The 21,854-nt window shown below is 50.6% G+C and overlaps 1 protein-coding gene across 1 annotated transcript; it reads right to left on the bottom strand.

Annotated features, from left to right (window-relative positions):
* Positions 1-100: 100 nt before the first annotated feature.
* vps11 (VPS11 core subunit of CORVET and HOPS complexes) lies at positions 101-16,351 on the bottom strand. Its single transcript, XM_038276989.1, has 16 exons — positions 16,154-16,351; positions 10,971-11,119; positions 9,843-9,978; positions 9,610-9,773; positions 9,287-9,534; positions 7,419-7,626; positions 6,479-6,630; positions 6,188-6,374; positions 5,891-6,034; positions 2,238-2,405; positions 1,980-2,141; positions 1,779-1,912; positions 1,297-1,499; positions 889-1,060; positions 591-813; positions 101-512 (listed from the first exon to the last, which is right to left on the bottom strand). Exons 1-16 carry the CDS (start codon positions 16,293-16,295, stop codon positions 348-350), a joined length of 2,757 nt encoding a protein of 918 aa, XP_038132917.1. The 5' UTR covers positions 16,296-16,351; the 3' UTR covers positions 101-347.
* Positions 16,352-21,854: the final 5,503 nt, after the last annotated feature.

Consider the following 21,854-nt stretch of genomic DNA (forward strand, 5'->3'; position numbering starts at 1 on the left):
TTGTCGGTTTGAGTCCTGGCCTGGTGGTCAGAGGGTCTGGTAGCTTTACTCCATGTAGCCTAGCAGCGTTAGCGAGACAGTTAGGCTCTGAAATCAAGAATGAACTTTAGAACTGACAGATCCTTTTATTACTGATACATGGCGGTTCAATCCCAGCCTTGGTATCCAAGCAGGACAGTGTTAATGAATAATAAAACACATTATAACGTTAAACTTAGTTACCGAACGCTTAAAGAGAATCATTTAAGAGGCAGTCATTCATTTCTCTGTGAAAGAAAAAGAAGCAAACAGTTCCAGAGCTTCCCATCATCAGCCAGATGAGCGGCGTAGGAGCGGCGCCTCTCAGCTCAGCTGTTCCTCTTGGTGTGGATCAGCAGGTCTCGCTGCAGGCTGACCTCCAGACTCCCCACAGCTTTGCTCCCTGGAGGGTCGGTGACCAGCGTCAGCTTGTTGAACACTCCTCGACCAAAGTAATCAGCCACCACAGAGAAACCGTCATTGGAGCTCCGCAGCTGAAATATGATTGGAGAAGGTTTCAGAGGACGGACGGACGGACAGACGGATAGAAGAGTGTGAGATCAGCTGGTTACCTGTCTACTGAAGTGCTCATGAAGATCCCGCTTCTGGTCCTGAGCGCGCAGCAAATCCATGACTTTGCGGTTTTCTGGAGTGCATGTTGGACACTCTGCGTCACTCTCGGCGTAACTCTCAAAGCAGTGCTGGTGGAAGGAATGGCTGCACAGGAAGTGGACAGACGGGAGCTCCAGGGGGCTGTTGCACATGTTGCACTTGGTCTTCTGGAATATCTTGGCACTGTGTGGAAAACACTTTGGTCACTTTGCTTCCATGGAGCCGCAGGGCGGCGTAAACGGCCATCAGCGGACTCACCTGGTCTTCAGCTCCTGGATTTCAGAGCGAAGGTGAGCGGTTTCCTCGCGGTACTGGCTGATCTTCCGCTCGTCGTCTTCGATCTGCTGGCTCTCTCTCTGCAGCTCATTGATGAGGTAGTCTTTGATCACAGACAGGGTGGCCGTGGAGTTGTGGGCAAGCGTCTGCACGACTGATTGGACAAGAACGAGTCATTTATCATCAAACCGGGAGCCACAAACATTCGGTGATCAGGAATGTTTTGCTAATACTGCTTTTCTTTGATCATTACTGAAATATTTAGGAATAATCTTCTCTTAGATATTCTGATGTAGGAACCAGGTCCAAGGAAACGCTAACTTAGCTAGCTCAGCTGCTGGATGAGGTCAGATGGGCCCTCCTGGACGCCATGAAAGGGGCGTGGCTCACCCAGTAATGGAGGCATCAGGTTCTTCTGGTCAATGTGATCGAGGACCTCGCTGATGTAGGCCTTACAGTCCTCCTCCTTCCTGGCAAAGTATCCCAGAGCCTGCTCCCAGAGGCAGCCCTCCTGCTCTCCGTAGCGCTTACAGGCGTCCACCACCTTCCCGTACTCCTCGTTCTGCATGTGGTAGTGCATGATCTGCTGGTACCTGAACGGGCAGGAAGCCATCAGGTCACAGAAGCGAAAGCTGCTGGTTCAGAGCCGCCTTCTCTGCTCAGCTCGTTAACAACAGTTCAAACAAAAACATGGAGGGGCACCCAAACACCACAGACACCAGATCAATGCAGACACTCTAATGAAGTTACCACACAGACCCAGAACCGACCTGCTGGGTCACCGGTTCTGAACAAGGAAGCTTCGTAGGGGGAGGGCTGAGCGAGCTTTGGGCTGCTGGGTTCCCTGCTGTGCATAAAGCTCAGAAACTTACAGCTGGCCTTTCTCGTACAGGTAGAGGACTCCTTCTTTAAAGTTGTGCATCTGGCAGAGCACCAAGGCCTTATCGAACACAGTGTTGTCGCTCCGGAGCAGCGACAGCGCCTCTCCCTGCCGCACCGCTTTCTCCTGACGAAGACATGAGCGTTAAAACCTCAGCAAAGCATCCACCTTTAATGCCTGATTGGGTTCTGACCTTTGGGTCTTTTTCGTGTGCCCAGTCCTGCAGGCGGAGCTCCAGCAGCGTGTCGTAAACGCCCTGCGATGAGCGCGGGTCCACCTCGATCATGTGCTCCAGGAAGGCTTTCAACTCTCGAGGATTATTGGCAAAAATGGGGATAAATTCTTCAGAATTTGCCTTGAATTAGAAGCACAGAACCGACGGACATGGATGATGAGTAAGACCGGATCTAGAGGAAGCAAACCCACCAGAGGGACAGCTGGCCACACCCACCTTCTCCACACAGTCTCCAGTGGGCTGGTAGTTGGTGCACAGGCGCTTCAGCAGTGCAGTGGTGCCTTCAGGAACGTGGTGCATGAGCGTCTTTCCATAGCGCTTCATGTTGCTCTCGGTCTGTTCGAAAGGCAGGCGGCCGATGTAGCGCAGACCCTCCTGATAGTTCTGCAGGTAGAAATGAAGGGGGGGTCAGAGACCTGGTCAGGTGCGCTTCCACCCATCTGAAAATGCTTCCAGTCCGTTAGTCACAGCTGCTGTTGTAGCAGGAGTCTGCACTGTTGCTAGGCAACGCCACATCACCATGGTTTCACCTAAACCCTAAATGTGGATCTTAGGCAGTAATGTAACAGCAGTTACAGTAATAGGATGAGTGGAGAACACCAAGTCTGATGTGTTTGACTGATCGACCCTGAGGCTCTGAACCTGATGGTGTGATGACCCAATGAGCCAATGAGCTGTCAGTCTGGGTTGCTGCTGCTGCTACTTTTAGACACAGCAGGCAAACCTGTGGCAAGCCGGGCGATGGGAAACAAGGAGAAGACCATGAGAAAAAGAGAGCAGAGAAAGTGTGGACTGCTGGAAGAACTGCGGTGAACTGGTGAAAGAAAAGTGAAATGGCGTGCTCAAAGATGACCCTGCACATTTAGAGGATGTTTGGCTCAACCTGTTGCTGTGAAGCAGGATTCTCCACCATGAACAGAATCAACAATAAATCTGGATCCAGGCTCAAAATGAGCTCCTTGATATGTGCTTGAGAATGGCTTAGTCTCCGGTTAAACCCAGGTTTAAAGCCTTGCAGGGCAGCCTAAAGCCCACTGCCAACATTAAGACAGAAAAAGAAAGAAAATAACAAACCATCAGTTCAGGGGTTTGAGAAAATATGGGAATCAGGAAATTGTCTATAAACCAAACTGAACGATGTTGTTCTCTACTTCAAAAAACACTTTAGATTTTAAATATATTTGTAATTAAAAAAATTCAATGTATAACGTGAATCCATAAACACTTCAGTTTATTTCAGTGTTAAATTCTGTTGAAAGTCACAGATCATTAAAAATGTCTCCAGACCTTCACTGGTTGATGATTTTCTTTATTCAGACCCGCTGATTTTTAACTGGTTCCGCTGGTCTAGTGGTTGAAAGCTGGTGATCATCCATTATTTGCCTGTTTTGTGTTTCAATTTGCACGGTTGCTCGGCAACAGAGCATGAGTAGTGAAAAGTTCCAGCTCCTTTGAAAATGAGAACCGTTAAAAATAGAAATCTGGCTCCTTGGTTTAATGCAGAGCTGCGTACTTTGAAGGAAAATACTAGGAAACTGGAGAGAAAATATCGCTCCACAGGCCTACAGGAATCCTACCTAGTGTGGAAAAATAGTTTACTGCTGTATAAGAGGACCCTTTGTAAAGCAAGAGCAGCATACTTCTCATTAATAGAGGAGAATAAGAATAATCCTAGATTTCTTTTTAATCCAGTTGCCAAACTCACCCAGAGCCATAGCTCTGTTGAACCGTCCATTCCACCTGCTCTTAGCAGCAATGATTTATTGGGATTCTTTATAAATAAGATTGATCTTATTAAAAATAAGATCATTAGCACTCCTCCGTCTGTGATTGGTTTGTCTCTGGAGGGGGGGGCAGCATCTGAGGTAGTCATGGAATCTGAACCGGGTTTAGACTGCTTTGATCCAGTTGAACTTTCAGAGTTAGCAAAATTATTGTCTTCATCTAAGCCTTCAACTTGGATGTTAGATCCAGTTCCAACCAGGTTATTTAAGGAGGTATTCCCTTTGATCTCCTCCTCCATTTTAGATGTGATTAATCTATCTCTGTTACATGGATATGTACCTAAAGCTTTTAAAGGGGAACATCGTTTTTTATATTGGACCTTTGATTTTAGGTTATTCCATCATGTTCTACTCTCCCATATGAGTTTAGTGTCATTTGGAGCCGTTCTGAAGATAATCCGTTAGGTTATATCCAGTAACGTCTTCCTATGGGCGACGACTTGAAGGCACAAACTAAACTGTTCATCATTTATTCTTCATGGTACGCCAGCATTCAGAACATGGAGGCCAATCACTGTCCCCCAGACATCCACCGTTACATTTTCTATATTTATATTTTTTAAAAACAAAGCGGTGCGTATTTGACGTCATCCGCTTGCCGGACTGTAGTAGTGACAGGCAGCCCGGGCCACAGGCGGCTACGCTCTACCCCTTCTATTCATTCTAGCTAATCTGAATCGTTCATCTGGAGAGCGAGATCATCTGTGGTAGCAGCACTAGACATCTTCCAGGCATGAGAGGAAAACTAGCAGCAGTTCAGCGGACAGGAGGAATGAACGGTAGCCGGCGTGCGCTGGTGACGTCATACACACTCCGCTGGACTACTGCAATTCTTTATTATCAAGAAATCCTCCTTCTCACATATAAAGCCTTAAATGGCCAAGCTCCATCTGATATCAGAGATCTGATTGTTCCTTATGTTCCTAACAGAGCACTTCGCTCTCAATCTGCAGGTTTACTAGTGGTTCCTAGAACTTCTAAAAGTAGAATGGGAGGCAGATCTTTTAGTTCTCAGGCTCCTCTCCTGTGGAACCAACTACCAGTTTTAGTCCGTGAGGCAGACACCCTGTCTACTTTTAAGGCTAGGCTTAAAACTTTCCTTTTTGATAAAGCTTCTAGTTAGGGTGGCTCAGGTTATCCTGATCTATCTCTATAGTTCTGCTGCTATAGGCTTAGACTGTTGGAGGACATAGGGACCCCCATTTCATCATTCTGCTTCATTCTATCTCTATTCTCCCACTCTGCAGAATCTGTTAGTTCAATCTCTAACGTTCTGCTCTCTCTGCTTTTTCTCATAGTAGCTTCATCTGGTCTGTTCCTGTTTGGCTGTGACTCCATCCTGGAGAGAAATATCAGCTGTGCTGCTGCCATCAACACCTTTGTTTCTAGATGTTGGAGCTTGGCCTGTTTTCCAGTGTAGTCCTGTTTCTCTGACTGTGACTAACTGGATGTGCTCTCTTCATCCTCTGACATGGGAGCTGGCTCGGAGCTGACCAGGTCAGCTCTGAGGAGAGCGTTACTATGGTAACAGAAACAGAGGTTGAGGAAACAGAGAAAAAAGGAAACAAGTTTCCCAATTCAGGTTTAGAAAAATAATAAAACTTAGTTTTCAGTAAACCTGCTTGGTGAATCGGACCCCTGTAGATTAGCAGGTTGGACTGTAGGTCTGTAGCTGGTGAATCAGTGTGTATTAATCTAGGTTCTGAGGATCTGTATCCATTTTCTATCCTCCTATCATGTGTTTATGGCCAATCTCACCGTGAGCCTCTAAAACTGACTGTTTCCTCTGAGATTAACAGGTTGGATGTGTTTTACTTCCTGTCCTGACTCTTCCTGTCAGAGGTGTGAAATTGCTGCTGAACAGCTGCTTGGCTGCCGCTGAACCAGACCTGGGCTCTATCTCAGTCAGCGGTACGCTGCCCCCTGCAGGATGTCAGGTGTTTTCATTGAGCGTTCTCAATAAGCACTAAAAACGTCACGGTTTTCTCTGGGACTGGGCGGTAATGGGATTCAGTGAGTTCAGGGCTTTACTGGGTGCTGCTGGAGGTGTGCTGATGCTTCTGATGCTGCAGAACCTGTTCTCACCTTCAGGTCCTCCAGCTGGATCTTCAGGTACCACTCATGGTGCTGATGGCGCTCAGCCAGGAACACGGCGTGACTGTGGTACCCGGCCTGACGGAGAACCTTGATGGCGATCTCCACGTCGAAGTGGACCTCACTCTCACTGCTCTGGTAGGACACAGACACACAGAGGTCAGCTCCAGAACCCTTCTTCTGCTCAGGCCTGGAGCTCCTGCACCTTTCAGAGACCTCCTGGAATCAGGTGCCTCCTCCAGGTGCAGGACGGCGGACCTGGAGGACGGGACTGGGTCCAGCTGTCACCTTGATGAACTCCTCCAGCTTGGAGCTGTCCTTCAGCTTGGTGTAGCAGTTGAGCAGCAGGGTGGTGTGGTCAGCGTTGGCCAGGGACTGGCGGTGGAGGGCCTGCAGGTACGCTGTCAGGTTGTGGATCCTCTGGGCGTCCAGGAATTTCCTGATGACGTACGAAGGCTCCAGCTTCCCGATGGTTCTGAGCAGGAACACAGAGGAGCACAGAGGTTGAGAACATAGATGCTGAACTCTGACCCACCATGACGGCCAGTCTAACACAGAGGCTCCGCCTGGATGGGTTACCTAATGTACTGCTGGATGGCGCCATCGTGGTCTCCCTTCAGGTACAGGTGGTCACCGTACTGTCGGAAGATCTCTGACAGCCCGTCGCTGTCCAGGTGCTGACTCTTAGCCAGGTTGATGGCCATGACAAACAGGTTCTTCTTGAACAGCATCTGGATCAGGGATCAAAGTCAAACCAACAGCCGGAGGGCCGGACGGGTTAAACGTTTATTAAACATGTATAATGAAGGTCGTCTATTGAACCAAGACCTAACACATCGTTTATAAAAAATATTAATGTCAACACTATTAATACACTTTTATTATATTAATAAACATAAAATAAATACATGAATGAAAGTGTATGGATTATCGATTATATTTGGATTGTTTTGCTTTTCCCTCTTTAACAATCCAAGCTGCTGGTTTATCTTAGGGGGCGGAGTCAGCTAACGCGCTGATCCTGCAGGTGATGGAGACGCTGCTGAGCGAGGGGCAGGTGGGATCGTCACACCAGGCACAGAATAAACGGCACAGTCAGCTCCGTCTCCATCAGAGTACGGCGTGGATCCCACCTGCCCCTCGCTCAGCAGCGTCTCTGGATCAGCTCCGCCCCTCCCTCCATGCAGGCTTCAATCAGCCTCTGCTGACGCCTGTTAGTTGACTCCGCCTCCTTAGAGAACCGACTTCAGCCCAGCTTGGATTGTTAAAGAGTGAAAACCAAAACAACCCAAACATGCAAAGCACAACCACACCAACACTACATTCCCCACAATGCAACAGTAGCCATGACGCAGGCCTGTGGGCTGGTCTAATGGTTATTAAATATCATCCAGGGGGCGTGGAGAAACAGTTCTACCTTGACTTTGACAAACATGATCTAGATGGACGCCGCAGAGACGCCGCTGATGTAGCGACGGACCGACGGAGCGGGAGACCAGCAGGCGGCGGGAAAACTCACCTCCAGTTTGGTCTGCGTGTCTTTCTCCTGAAGAACAAACATTTTTCCGTCTCGGGTCAGAATGTAGAAGGAGCCCCACTCGGCCAACACATCGATGACATCGTCGAACGAGGCACTGTAGGCGATGAATTTGTTGTCCAGGTCATAGATGGTTAAAACCTGCTTCTCTGACGGCGAGCTCTCGCCGCCGCCGCTGCCGAACCCTGACCTGCGATGGAAACTTAGACTTAGACAAACCTTACTGTGGTTTTCTACACTCTGTGTAAAATAAACAATAAAACTTGTACAGCTGTCAACACATTTCCATCTGTTAACCTGCAGCAGTGATCAAATGGAAACTGATCGATTTAGTTTTACCAACGTTCAGCTTTTTGTTGTTTTATTCAACAGTTCATCAGTGTGATGGCGGCGGGGAAGAACCTGCTGGTCCTGCATTGAATGCTGGGAAGCCTCTTCCCAGCAGGGAGAACAGTCCATGGTGGGGGGGGTGAGGGGTCATTGATGATGTCACGGGCAGCAGCCGCCTGTGAGGTGGCGGTTCTCTATGACATTCTTCCAGCATCCTGCTCTCCACGTACTGCAGAGAACAGATTCTCTCACATCTGGACCAAAACTGAACACCTGGAGCCCGCAGCTGGACGGTCACCAGTATCTGAGCTCCCAGGAGCACCGTCCCTGAGCGTCCTCTCTACGGGACGTACCTGAACACCTCCTGGGGGAGGAGCAGCTCTAGCCTCATCCTGACCTCTGAGGGAGTCAGAGAGAAGCTGAGACGGCAGACTGCTGCAGCTGTTTGGTCTGTCTGTCCCACTGCTGCTCCATTCTCCCCTAAAGGTCTGGTTCTCCTCCCCCAGCAGGTATTTTAGATTTCTGCCCAATATTCAAGCGTGGTCTGTGCTACGTTATTCCACGCCACAACGCCAGAGGGCCAATCAGGAACTAGCTGTGGGTCTAGATACGGCCGAGGGGTGAGGAAGTGGGGGCTAGTTTGTCCAAAAACGGAGGGAAATGAGGGCCAAAAAGAGCAGGGATCCAGGTGGGAAAAGGGACCCAGCGTTCTCACTCTTCTAGCTGCTCCATCTTCAGTCGTTTTCCACGATGGCGGTCAGACCAACAAAACGAGCCGGTAAGGAACCAACCAGGAAATACGCATAGTGGAGAACGAAGGTAGATTTGACCAATCAGAGGCCTCCTGTCTGCTCACGTATAATTTCAGAGAGGTGCAGCTTACTGTCTGCAGAGGGGGCGGGGCCTATCTGTGACACACACAGACCAACTGGTTTCTGAGGATAAATCAGTCTTTACTGGTGAAATACTGGAACTCCTCCTCTTCCCTACCTGTCCCATTCCCCAGCAGAGCCAGAGCCTCACTGACCTGCAGCTGCTCCTAGAAATCTTCCTCTGGGCAGAAGTAGGTCCAGCATTCAGAGCGGCCCGGTCCTGCAGGGCTGACGGTGACCCGTCTGTCTGCTGCACGGTTGAAAGCAGGGAAAGCTTAGATCATGTCTTCCCACCATGCTAACAGGAAGGAAATGCTCTGACTGTTTAAAGAGGAGCAGCGATGATCTGCTGAGATGAGCCTGTGATCAGGATAAGCTATAAAACAATAACCAGCAAACTGATCTCTGCAGCAGGATGATGGATTACAGGGAACAGGTTCCCTCAGCGCGGCGTTTAGACTGAACGCTCCTCTGTGCCTCAGAATGAAACCAGGACAGAATGGTTCTGGTTCCTGGTCTCCAGAGTTTGGACCCATTTTAAAGAGACGGTCTAAAACCAATCAAATCATTCCCCTAAAACCAGTTTAACCACCATGGTTCCAACCAGGAACCAGTTTCCAGCCATCTGCTCCAGAGGACGGTTCTCACTTGCTGGGTGACTTCAGGTCTCTGTTGAGGAGGAACAGGTAGCCCCGATGCCAGTGGGCCAGCAGCTTGTGGCCATCGAAGGCGAAACATGGCCCCCGCTCATCAGGCTGGTACAGGTACACGCAGTCGTCCCCGGCAACAATGAACTGGGAGTCCTGGGACGGATCGGCCAGAGAGGAGCAGCGCAGGGCGCAGCCGTGGGTGTCCAGCTCCACCCTGGGATACTCCTTGATGGACAGAGTGTAGCACTGAGGGAGAGAAGCCGACGGGTCAGAGTTGGTTGGATCAACTGGCAGAAACGCTGCAGAGCTTCACACACTTACAAAGACTTTCTCCAGAGTCGCCACAAACAGGTGCGTCACTTTGGCCATTTGGCGGAAGGCCAGGCCCGTGACGGGGCAGCCGCCCTCGTGCAGGGTCAGCGTTTTACTGTGGCGGTCTCTGGTGATGTCCCCTTTGGTCAGAACCACGCTGCCGTCCGTGAAGCCTGTCCACAAACAACGTTAGCGGCTGAAGCAGCGAGCTGCGAGCGAGTGACAGGCGGGGAGGGACTCACCAATAGCCATGAAGTTCAGGTTCTCATGGACACTAAGGCAGGACACCTCTGCTGGTTTGTTACTGGGAACTGCAGGGAAGATCCTGGTGCACAGCGGGTTCCCACTGTCTCTCTTGTCCAGGTTCCAGACCTTCACCTGGAGAGAAAGAACAGATGCAGTCAGCTGATCTACGGAGAACCGCTGAGCTTCTCCAGGTCCGGGTTCTAGTCCGCATCAATGCTGGATTCCCAAGACAAACGGAGCCGGAGAAGAAAAAACTGCCCCTAAACTTTGGTTTATGCTCAAAGCGGCCGCAAACGGATGACATCATTCCACGCGGCGTCCGCACGGACAGAATTCCTGCACTGCAGAAAATTATAGGAAAATGTGACTGTGTGGAGAGAGCCGCTCCTGAGGTTTCACTGATAGAAACATCTAGAGATGCAAAGATTTCACAGACATCAACCCTTTCCTGGAGAGAAGTCACTCTGGCTCACAGGTTTCCTGGTGTACCGTGGTCAGCTAGTGGTTAGAGCTGAACACGAGAGCCGGACACAAGGGGCTGAGTTTCCATGACGATAGTCAGCATAATGAAGCCTTAAAGCTCTACAGACGGTCAATGAGCCGCTCTGCAGGACACCGTCATCGCGTCACACACACAGCCTCACAGGATCTCTCTTTAAAAACTGCAGTTTTCCTTCCAGGCGTTAGAACAGGGTCTGAAATGAGGGTTTCATCTGGCGAGTTATTGCCAGAAGGCGAGGAAACGTTTGGACCACAGCTGGCCGTACAGTTGGATGATTCCACCAGGCAACATGGCGATGAGGAGGAAGGAGAGGAAAATAGCGCTTTGTGGAGCCGGTGAGCCGGGCTAATTAATGACCATGATGCTAAGCTAACGAGTTTGCAGCAACTATTCATTTGCTGATGATGATGGAAATATCTACACTGACACAGAGATGAAGATCTGGTGCTCGGCGACGCTTGGATTTATGGACAATCTAACCGTTTTATTTATGGACACTTTATCAAATTAAAGTATTTTATACTTTTTTTATGGAATTCTAAAATTCTATATATGAGAGCAAATTATGTTCATGTTGTGGTGAGGAAGTGAAGTGATGACGGCGCGGTGACATCAGACGTACCAGAGGGTTGATGCCTTGTTCATCCTGCCCCACCGACACCAGGATGCTGTGCTGCTTCAGCTGGAACAGGTGAGTGACCCGCAGCTTGTACGCCTGGAAAGACGTGAGCTGCAGGGAGCGCGGCAGCAGCCAGATCTGGCCTTCCATATGTCAGGTTACAGGTTAAAGAAACATCTGCCATCATCCTCTGATACAGTCACAAAACCCAGAGAGACGCCAGCCTCTGGATACCCAGAGAGAGAGACGCCAGCCTCTGGATACCCAGAGAGAGAGACGCCAGCCTCTGGATACCCAGAGAGAGAGACGCCAGCCTCTGGATACCCAGAGAGAGAGACGCCAGCCTCTGGATACCCAGAGAGAGACGCCAGCCTCTGGATACCCAGAGAGAGACGCCAGCCTCTGGATACCCAGAGAGAGACGCCAGCCTCTGGTTACCCAGAGAGAGAGACGCCAGCCTCTGGATACCCAGAGAGAGAGAGACGCCAGCCTCTGGATACCCAGAGAGAGAGAGACGCCAGCCTCTGGATACCCAGAGAGAGAGACGCCAGCCTCTGGATACCCAGAGAGAGAGACGCCAGCCTCTGGATACCCAGAGAGAGAGACGCCAGCCTCTGGATACCCAGAGAGAGAGACGCCAGCCTCTGGATACCCAGAGAGAGACGCCAGCCTCTGGATACCCAGAGAGAGAGACGCCAGCCTCTGGATACCCAGAGAGAGACGCCAGCCTCTGGATACCCAGAGAGAGAGACGCCAGCCTCTGGATACCCAGAGAGAGAGACGCCAGCCTCTGGTTACCCAGAGAGAGAGACGCCAGCCTCTGGATACCCAGAGAGAGAGACGCCAGCCTCTGGATACCCAGAGAGAGAGACGCCAGCCTCTGGATACCCAGAGAGAGACGCCAGCCTCTGGATACCCAGAGAGAGACGCCAGCCTCTGGTTACCCAGAGAGAGAGACGCCAGCCTCTGGATACCCAGAGAGAGAGACGCCAGCCTCTGGCTACCCAGAGAGAGAGACGCCAGCCTCTGGATACCCAGAGAGAGAGACGCCAGCCTCTGGATACCCAGAGAGAGAGACGCCAGCCTCTGGATACCCAGAGAGAGAGACGCCAGCCTCTGGATACCCTCTGGATACCCAGAGAGAGAGACGCCAGCCTCTGGATACCCAGAGAGAGAGACGCCAGCCTCTGGATACCCTCTGGATACCCAGAGAGAGAGACGCCAGCCTCTGGATACCCTCTGGATACCCAGAGAGAGAGACGCCAGCCTCTGGATACCCTCTGGATACCCAGAGAGAGAGACGCCAGCCTCTGGATACCCAGAGAGAGAGACGCCAGCCTCTGGATACCCAGAGAGAGAGACGCCAGCCTCTGGATACCCAGAGAGAGAGACGCCAGCCTCTGGATACCCAGAGAGAGAGACGCCAGCCTCTGGATACCCAGAGAGAGAGACGCCAGCCTCTGGATACCCAGAGAGAGACGCCAGCCTCTGGTTACCCAGAGAGAGAGACGCCAGCCTCTGGATACCCAGAGAGAGAGACGCCAGCCTCTGGATACCCAGAGACAGAGACGCCAGCCTCTGGATACCCAGAGAGAGAGACGCCAGCCTCTGGATACCCAGAGAGAGAGACGCCAGCCTCTGGATACCCAGAGAGAGAGACGCCCTCCTCTGGATACCCAGAGAGAGAGACGCCAGCCTCTGGATACCCTCTGGATACCCAGAGAGAGAGACGCCAGCCTCTGGATACCCAGAGAGAGAGACGCCAGCCTCTGGATACCCAGAGAGAGAGACGCCAGCCTCTGGATACCCAGAGAGAGAGAGACGCCAGCCTCTGGATACCCAGAGAGAGAGACGCCCTCCTCTGGATACCCAGAGAGAGAGACGCCAGCCTCTGGATACCCTCTGGATACCCAGAGAGAGAGACGCCAGCCTCTGGTTACCCAGAGAGAGAGACGCCGCCGGCCTCTGGATACCCAGAGAGAGAGACGCCGCCGGCCTCTGGATACCCAGAGAGAGAGACGCCAGCCTCTGGATACCCAGAGAGAGACGCCAGCCTCTAGTTACCCAGAGAGAGAGACGCCAGCCTCTGGATACCCAGAGAGAGAGACGCCAGCCTCTGGATACCCAGAGAGAGAGACGCCAGCCTCTGGATACCCAGAGAGAGAGACGCCAGCCTCTGGATACCCAGAGAGAGAGACGCCAGCCTCTGGATACCCAGAGAGAGAGACGCCAGCCTCTGGATACCCAGAGAGAGAGACGCCAGCCTCTGGATACCCAGAGAGAGAGACGCCAGCCTCTGGATACCCAGAGAGAGAGACGCCAGCCTCTGGATACCCAGAGAGAGAGACGCCAGCCTCTGGATACCCAGAGAGAGAGACGCCAGCCTCTGGATACCCAGAGAGAGAGACGCCAGCCTCTGGATACCCAGAGAGAGAGACGCCAGCCTCTGGATACCCAGAGAGAGAGACGCCAGCCTCTGGATACCCAGAGAGAGAGACGCCAGCCTCTGGATACCCAGAGAGAGACGCCAGCCTCTGGATACCCAGAGAGAGAGACGCCAGCCTCTGGATACCCTCTGGATACCCAGAGAGAGAGACGCCGGCCTCTGGATACCCAGAGAGAGAGACGCCGGCCTCTGGATACCCAGAGAGAGAGACGCCGGCCTCTGGATACCCAGAGAGAGAGACGCCGGCCTCTGGATACCCAGAGAGAGAGACGCCGGCCTCTGGATACCCAGAGAGAGAGACGCCGGCCTCTGGATACCCAGAGAGAGAGACGCCGGCCTCTGGATACCCAGAGAGAGAGACGCCGGCCTCTGGATACCCAGAGAGAGAGACGCCGGCCTCTGGATACCCAGAGAGAGAGACGCCGGCCTCTGGATACCCAGAGAGAGAGACGCCGGCCTCTGGATACCCAGAGAGAGAGACGCCGGCCTCTGGATACCCAGAGAGAGTGACGCCGGCCTCTGGATACCCAGAGAGAGACGCCAGCCTCTGGATACCCAGAGAGAGAGACGCCAGCCTCTGGATACCCAGAGAGAGAGACGCCAGCCTCTGGATAACCAGAGAGAGAGACGCCAGCCTCTGGATACCCAGAGAGAGAGACGCCAGCCTCTGGATACCCAGAGAGAGAAACGCCAGCCTCTGGATACCCAGAGAGAGAGACGCCAGCCTCTGGATACCCAGAGAGAGAGACGCCAGCCTCTGGATACCCAGAGAGAGACGCCAGCCGCCAGCCTCTGGATACCCAGAGAGAGAGACGCCAGCCTCTGGATACCCAGAGAGAGACGCCAGCCTCTGGATACCCAGAGAGAGACGGCAGCCTCTGGATACCCAGAGAGAGACGCCAGCCTCTGGCTACCCAGAGAGAGACGCCAGCCTCTGGATACCCAGAGAGAGAGACGCCAGCCTCTGGATACCCAGAGAGAGAGACGCCAGCCTCTGGATACCCAGAGAGAGAGACGCCAGCCTCTGGATACCCAGAGAGAGAGACGCCAGCCTCTGGCTACCCAGAGAGAGAGACGCCAGCCTCTGGCTACCCAGAGAGAGAGACGCCAGCCTCTGGCTACCCAGAGAGAGAGACGCCAGCCTCTGGATACCCAGAGAGAGAGACGCCAGCCTCTGGATACCCAGAGAGAGACGCCAGCCTCTGGATACCCAGAGAGAGACGCCAGCCTCTGGATACCCAGAGAGAGACGCCAGCCTCTGGATACCCAGAGAGAGAGACGCCAGCCTCTGGATACCCAGAGAGAGACGCCAGCCTCTGGATACCCAGAGAGAGACGCCAGCCTCTGGATACCCAGAGAGAGAGACGCCAGCCTCTGGATACCCAGAGAGAGAGACGCCGGCCTCTGGATACCCAGAGAGAGAGACGCCGGCCTCTGGATACCCAGAGAGAGAGACGCCGGCCTCTGGATACCCAGAGAGAGAGACGCCGGCCTCTGGATACCCAGAGAGAGAGACGCCGGCCTCTGGATACCCAGAGAGAGAGACGCCGGCCTCTGGATACCCAGAGAGAGAGACGCCGGCCTCTGGATACCCAGAGAGAGAGACGCCGGCCTCTGGATACCCAGAGAGAGAGACGCCAGCCTCTGGATACCCAGAGAGAGAGACGCCAGCCTCTGGATACCCAGAGAGAGAGACGCCAGCCTCTGGATACCCAGAGAGAGAGACGCCAGCCTCTGGATACCCAGAGAGAGAGACGCCAGCCTCTGGATACCCAGAGAGAGAGACGCCAGCCTCTGGATACCCAGAGAGAGAGACGCCAGCCTCTGGATACCCAGAGAGAGAGACGCCAGCCTCTGGATACCCAGAGAGAGACGCCAGCCTCTGGATACCCAGAGAGAGACGCCAGCCTCTGGATACCCAGAGAGAGACGCCAGCCTCTGGATACCCAGAGAGAGACGCCAGCCTCTGGATACCCAGAGAGAGAGACGCCAGCCTCTGGATACCCAGAGAGAGAGACGCCAGCCTCTGGCTACCCAGAGAGAGAGACGCCAGCCTCTGGATACCCAGAGAGAGAGACGCCAGCCTCTGGATACCCAGAGAGAGAGACGCCAGCCTCTGGATACCCAGAGAGAGAGACGCCAGCCTCTGGATACCCAGAGAGAGAGACGCCAGCCTCTGGATACCCAGAGAGAGACGCCAGCCTCTGGATACCCAGAGAGAGAGACGCCAGCCTCTGGATACCCAGAGAGAGACGCCAGCCTCTGGATACCCAGAGAGAGACGCCAGCCTCTGGCTACCCAGAGAGAGAGACGCCAGCCTCTGGCTACCCAGAGAGAGAGACGCCAGCCTCTGGCTACCCAGAGAGAGAGACGCCAGCCTCTGGCTACCCAGAGAGAGAGACGCCAGCCTCTGGATACCCAGAGAGAGAGACGCCAGCCTCTGGATACCCAGAGAGAGAGAGACGCCGCCGGCCTCTGGATACCCAGAGAGAGACGCCAGCCTCTGGATACCCAGAGAGAGACGCCAGCCTCTGATAACCTGCTAACTGCTAATCCAACTGCTAACCCTCTGGTCATCCCTCTGGCCGTTCGTCCACTGACGCACAGCGGCTCTATCCCTGTTTGTCAGGATATTGATTTTAGCTCAAACTTGTTGCTACATTAGCAGATTTCTGTAGATAGATGTGAATGTATCTGACTTTAACCCTGCTAGCACAACATTAGCTGCAGCAAAGGATATCTCCCAAAACAATATGGCCGCGGCCGGAGTCGCTGGCTGAAATTCCTTTGGGAAGAAGCAGAAGTTTCCCTCCATCTGTGGGATCCTTCACCGCGTCCTTATCGAAGAAAACAAACTTCCTCCACTGTAGAAACGCAGCCATTTTACAGCGTTAGCCAGCCCTCCGCAGCGCCTGGTCATGTGACGTTGATCACGTGACACTTCTTCTTATTTTCTATTATGGCGGATCGCAAGCAATTTGAAGGTGCACACCGCCACCTACTGTTAATGAATGGATTTGTTACTGAATATGTTTCCTTTATGTTTCCTTCGGTTCCCAGCAATCCTTTGAGACTCCCTCCTGCCCTGCATTGTCCTTAATCTCATCCTTTATCAATCATATTTTCATACTTTCCTCTCAGTTATCATCATTTCTCCAAAAGTCAAATATAGAATATCATTTAGATCGGTATTTTCTACTGTTTTCTGGTCATTTTTATTTCTTTCCTTCTATTTTAATCAATGATATTTTCTAATTGATTGATTAAATAGATTTAATTGATCTCACAGTGGAGAAATGTCTGTTATACAAACACATTCCAATCTCCTCATCATCATCCCGCCCTTTTGCCATATTTCTCTTTCTTTGCTCTTTATAACTGATTTTTCCAAACTGAATCGTTACTCTTAATGCTCCATCTAAAGCCCTTTTAGCGCATTTGTCTGCAGTTTCATTAACTTTAACCCAACAGAACCAGATATTTACCATCCCTGTAGAAATAAAATAAACTCTACTGAATTTCTAATAGTAAATGTTGCCTATTATTTCCTCCTCCATGAATACCTTTTTATGACTCGGTTCCCCGTCTGAAGACCTTCCTCCAACCACTGCAGGTTTATTTTCACTGCCCACTATCTTGGCCGTAAAAACTGATCTGACAGACATTTAGTGATGTTTTTCATTTTTTATTCTAGTATAGAAACTAGAATATATACGACACATTATTTGAAATTCTTGGAAGCATCAGATTATATTTTGAGGTAATTGAGAAATGAGGCTATTAGCTAAACATCTGTTTTCACTCCTACTAGTTTCCAATCCATTTTCATTCAGTCTCATTTAGACATTTATTTTGGGATATAAACATGAACCTGTGATGGACTGGAGACCTGTCCAGGGTGGGAGCAGCCTCTCCCCCTAGACAGCTGGAGATAGACACCAGCACCCCTCTCCATCCCAGCACCCCTCACCACCCCAGCACCCCTCGCCATGGCAGCACAGCTCGCCAACCAGTACCCTCTCGCCAACCCATCACCCCTCGCCACTCCAACACCCCTCGCCACTCCAGCACCCCTCGCCACCCAGAACCCCTCACCATCCCAGCACCCCTCGCCACTCCAACACCCCTCGCCACCCAGTACCCCTCGCCACCCCAGCACCCCTCGCCATTGCAGCACAGCTCGCCAACCAGTACCCCCTCGCCACCCCAACACCCCTCGCCATCCCAGCACCCCTCGCCACCCCAGCACCCCTCGCCACTCCAGCACCCCTCCCCATCCCAGCACTGCTCCATCCCAGCACCTTGATTGATCAGCATTGTTGATCTCAATAATGCCCTGTATTTGTTTAGTTGTCGAATGTTTGTGTATCTACATCCAAATTACTTCCAGCCACGGCTTTTTATATTTTGTTTCTAAATGATGTTTATGAGTTTTCCACAGATATTTAAATTCTGTTAATTTTTGTAAACGCTGTCCATATAATGGTATTGTCTCTATATATTGACAGAGAACAAAGAAAGGTGGTTGGGCCAACCAATCTTGGATGAATGGAGAGGTTCAGAAATCACTCAAAGCACCGAACTCAGCTTTCAAGTCTGGTGATAAAGAGGCACTGAGAACAGCGCATGCCAACTTAAACCATCAGATCAGCGAAGCAGAACCACAGAAAGAAGATCCAGGATCTTTTCCATGATGACATGGATTTTGTACACAGTGTGTACAAAATTAAATTTGGTTCAGTACAGCTCTCAAGACATTTCTAAGTGGGAAGCCTCTTCCCAGAGGGCAGCAGGGAGAACAGTCCATGGTGGGGGGGGTTCGGGTGGGACACACACGCAGCGCTGGGATGAAATGTCTTTAATCATGCACACTCCACTTTGTTTAAAAAAAATATTAACATAAAAAATATAACGGCGGATGTCTGGGTGACAATGATTCGCCTACATGTTATGAATGCTGCCGTACCATAATAGGAAGACGTTACTGTCAGGTTTATTCAGTGATGATTATAAAATTAATGTGTGCTTATAAAACATTAGTGCAAGGGGATGCTCCACTCCTGTCTCATGATTCAATCAGGAGACCATCCTGCCTCGTCATTCTGATGGGGGATCCTGTCTTCATGAACTGATCAATTGTTCTGTCAGAACAATACTCTGTTTGTAACCATGCGTCATGTTCTGTTAATAAAACGCTCTGCGGAGGAGGTCCAGTAGCCTGGGTGCCATTCCGAACTTAGGCCCGCCCACAAAGTTTGAGGTCGGGGAATTTCGGTCTGGCTCTGCTCCATAGTAGCGCGAGTATTATAGCCCACTGTCAGGCGATCCAATCAAATTGTCAGGGCGGGCTTTATACGATGATGGACAGATGACCAACAGTCACGTAAGCAACCACGTGACCAATGTGCGCTTGGGTGACAACAATAATGGCTGCCGCTGGAGAGTTTAGGTGAGTAGATTCTGCTATTAGGTCTGTTCTAGAAGATATTGACAGCAAATTAATTTTAAAAGAGGAACAGAGAAACGCGATCAAGGCTCATCTTCTTATTCTAGGCATGCAACTGCACGCTTTGATTTTTGTTGACAACAACTATGCCTCGCTTAACATACCTCACGCACTCCGTTGCTCTTATTGGTTGTAGGTCTATCCAATTGAGTGCAGAGGCATTTTTTTTCCTGGTTCGTTCGAAACACGCCCCATAATCACAGCTCTATGGAGCAGCATCAGACTCATTCTGACTAGAATTGAGTAGGACTACGTCAGGCTAGAGGTCCAGTGGAAGACAGTGTGTTTGAGTCTGGGGTTCCGCTGTCTCTCCTCTCTGCAGAAATTGTATCCATAAATTGTGTATTTCAGTTCTTCTTTTGCAAAAACCTACATTTTATGAACCCGACAGTTACTTCGAAATAACCTAACCGAATATCTACAGAACTGCTCCAAATGACACAAAACTAATATGGGTGAGTACAAAATGATGTAATAACTTAAAATCAAGGGCCCAATGTAAAAAAAACAACAACCCTTAACTGCCTTTGGAGCAATCAGTAAGTCAGACTGGGAGGTTGTTGATACTCCTCCTCCTCGCCCAGAACTTCTGGGAATGTGAAAATTTGTCATGTTTGTCTTTAGGGATCTAACCCACATGCAGAACACTCAGAGGCTGGGAAAAAGTTCACAATGTTTATTGAGAGTTTCACAGAGAATGAATACTGATATGGGAATAAATGGTGTCCGGGTCTGGTCACGACTGGTTTTCACTGCAGAGAGGGACAGATTGGTTAGCAGTCTTCCAGTGATCTTGCAGGTTGAGTGTGTGCAGGTCTATACCTGATCAGAGGTTGAGCAGAACGGTAGAAGGGGGGAACCGGGAGGGTCCAGAGGCTGTAGGCAGGCAGAGGGCTAGACAGAGGCAGGGCTGATTAATGATCTTACAGATCAGTATCAGAGCTTCTCTCTCAGTTTCTTCTGAGGGCAGGCAGGCAGGTTTCAGACTGATTCGATTTTCCAAGGTTCTCCAGAGAACAGACTGATTAGTTTCACGCTTGAGAAACTCTTCTAGGTTTTCAGGTTTTCTGGCAGGTTCTTCCTGAGAAGCAGAGAGGACAAAAAAGATTAGGTTCAAGTCAGGCAATCAGGGAGTCAGAGATTCAGGCAGGCAGGTTGGCTCAGGCTTGCTAACCATAACTGGCAAAACACTCTGTCGTCAGAGTGTTGCTCTGCCTCTCCTTAAATGCCGGTCTCCTGATGAGCTCACGAGCCGCAGGTGTGGTAGTCAGCTTCAGCTCCAGGAGACCTAGATCGCCCTCTGCTGGAGAAAGGTGGACAGACCTCCAGATCCCAACAAAATTTAAATAGCTTGCTGCAGCCAAGTTTCTGTAAGGCAACATAAATCAATGTGATTATCACAAATCAAGTCATCAACTAGCAGACTTTTAGAGGAAAGAGATCTTATGTTTTTCCCCAATTGGTGTTATTTTAATTTTAATTAGATTATCATGATTTACTCCTTTGGGAATCTTTGCTAATTTATTAGATTTTGGTCGTGGGCAAGACACTGTCTGGATGGAGTAAAGAGTGGGTAACAGTAGAGAAGCTGCAGAGATGTGTGTTAAACTACAACTCTGCTTCCTGGTCTGCACCCTGGGTGGTCAGGGTTTTGGAGGACTGAATAAATAATCTGAATAGATATGTATAATCTAACTAAAAGGTCATTTTAAAATTTGTTTTGTTCTTTTAAAAGGGTTGCGAAATTTAAGATATTGATATAATGCTCGTCTTTCATGTGCTTAAAATGCGATCTAAGGCGCCTTCTATTCATTCTGACAGCAGCTGTCTGTACTGTAGTCTGACCCAAGATGGCCGCCTGCAAGGCACGTATGCTAGCTCTAGCTTCTTTCCACTGGTACATGTTTATATTTAAGCGGAGTCAAACAAATCCTCAGCAACAGAAATACTAACATTATAACACTAGTTTAGTTTTATCTTGCCAGCAGCTACAGAAAGTCGCATAAATAAACCCGAATCAACAGGAAGCTCACCTTTCTTTATGCGCTGTTCTAAAACGCCGGATGAAATTCAATGTAGAGCTTTCACTATCAGTTCATTGTAACATTAAGATTTCACACATAGCTCCTTTTTATTTTTTGTCGTTTAACGTTGTGTCGTTTTTTTACCGGCAGAGTGGCGTCCATCTTTACTGGTCACTCATCAGATGGATGCAGGTTTTCCCTTCCTTCTCTGCCTGGAAGACTGGTCGCCAGGTTTGCTGATATCCTGCAGGTCAGGAGCACTCATGCAAAATAAAGCAATGATTATCTAATAATTTATTTGCTAATAATGATAACAGAGTGAACACGATTACAGTTTTAATCAAGCAAGTCATTAGTCACAAATCTGGCGACTCAAGTCAGACTTGAGTCAAGTCATTGACTCTAGTCCTCCTCCGCTTCAGCTCCCATTCTCATCTCCTGGGCCTCTATCCTTCACCTCCACCTGGCTGCTGTTTTTCTTCCCCAAACTTCACAAACTAAAGACTCTTCTTTACTCATTTCTTCTCCCCGCTCTGTGCATGCTCTCTCTCTCACCCTCACATCTAGCTGTGGGTTCATGCTCCAGGTCACCTCACACCAAAGTGAGAGTGAGCAGATCAGCTGGCTGGTGTCCTCACAGACATCTTTAACACCTGGCTGGACCAATCCATAGTGCCAGCATGCTTCCAGTCTGCCTCCATTATTCCAGTCCCAAAGAAGCCTCAGGTCGCCTCCCTCAATGATTAGCGGCCTGTCGCTCTGACTCCCATCATGATGAAGTGCTTCCAAAGGCTGGTTAAAGAACACATCGTCTCCAGTCTGCCGCCAACTTTCCACCCGTTCCAGTTCACCTACCGACGGAACCGCTCCACTGAGGACGCCATCTCTGCTGCTCTCCACCTGAGCCTGGC

Source organism: Cyprinodon tularosa, unplaced genomic scaffold (assembly GCF_016077235.1).
Source record: "Cyprinodon tularosa strain WSP-4 unplaced genomic scaffold, ASM1607723v1 ctg1298, whole genome shotgun sequence".
NCBI classification, from domain to species: domain Eukaryota; kingdom Metazoa; phylum Chordata; class Actinopteri; order Cyprinodontiformes; family Cyprinodontidae; genus Cyprinodon; species Cyprinodon tularosa.

Bases quoted from the DNA above. Each gene is read 5' to 3' on its own strand.
- vps11 (XM_038276989.1), bottom strand. From the start codon at position 16,295: ATGGCTGCGTTTCTACAGTGGAGGAAGTTTGTTTTCTTCGATAAGGAC. The intron at 6,375-6,478 runs GTAACCCATCCA...GTTCCTGCTCAG, and splicing joins GCCATCCAGCAGTACATTAG to AACCATCGGGAAGCTGGAGC. The intron at 1,913-1,979 runs GTCAGAACCCAA...TGTCTTCGTCAG, and splicing joins CACACGAAAAAGACCCAAAG to GAGAAAGCGGTGCGGCAGGG.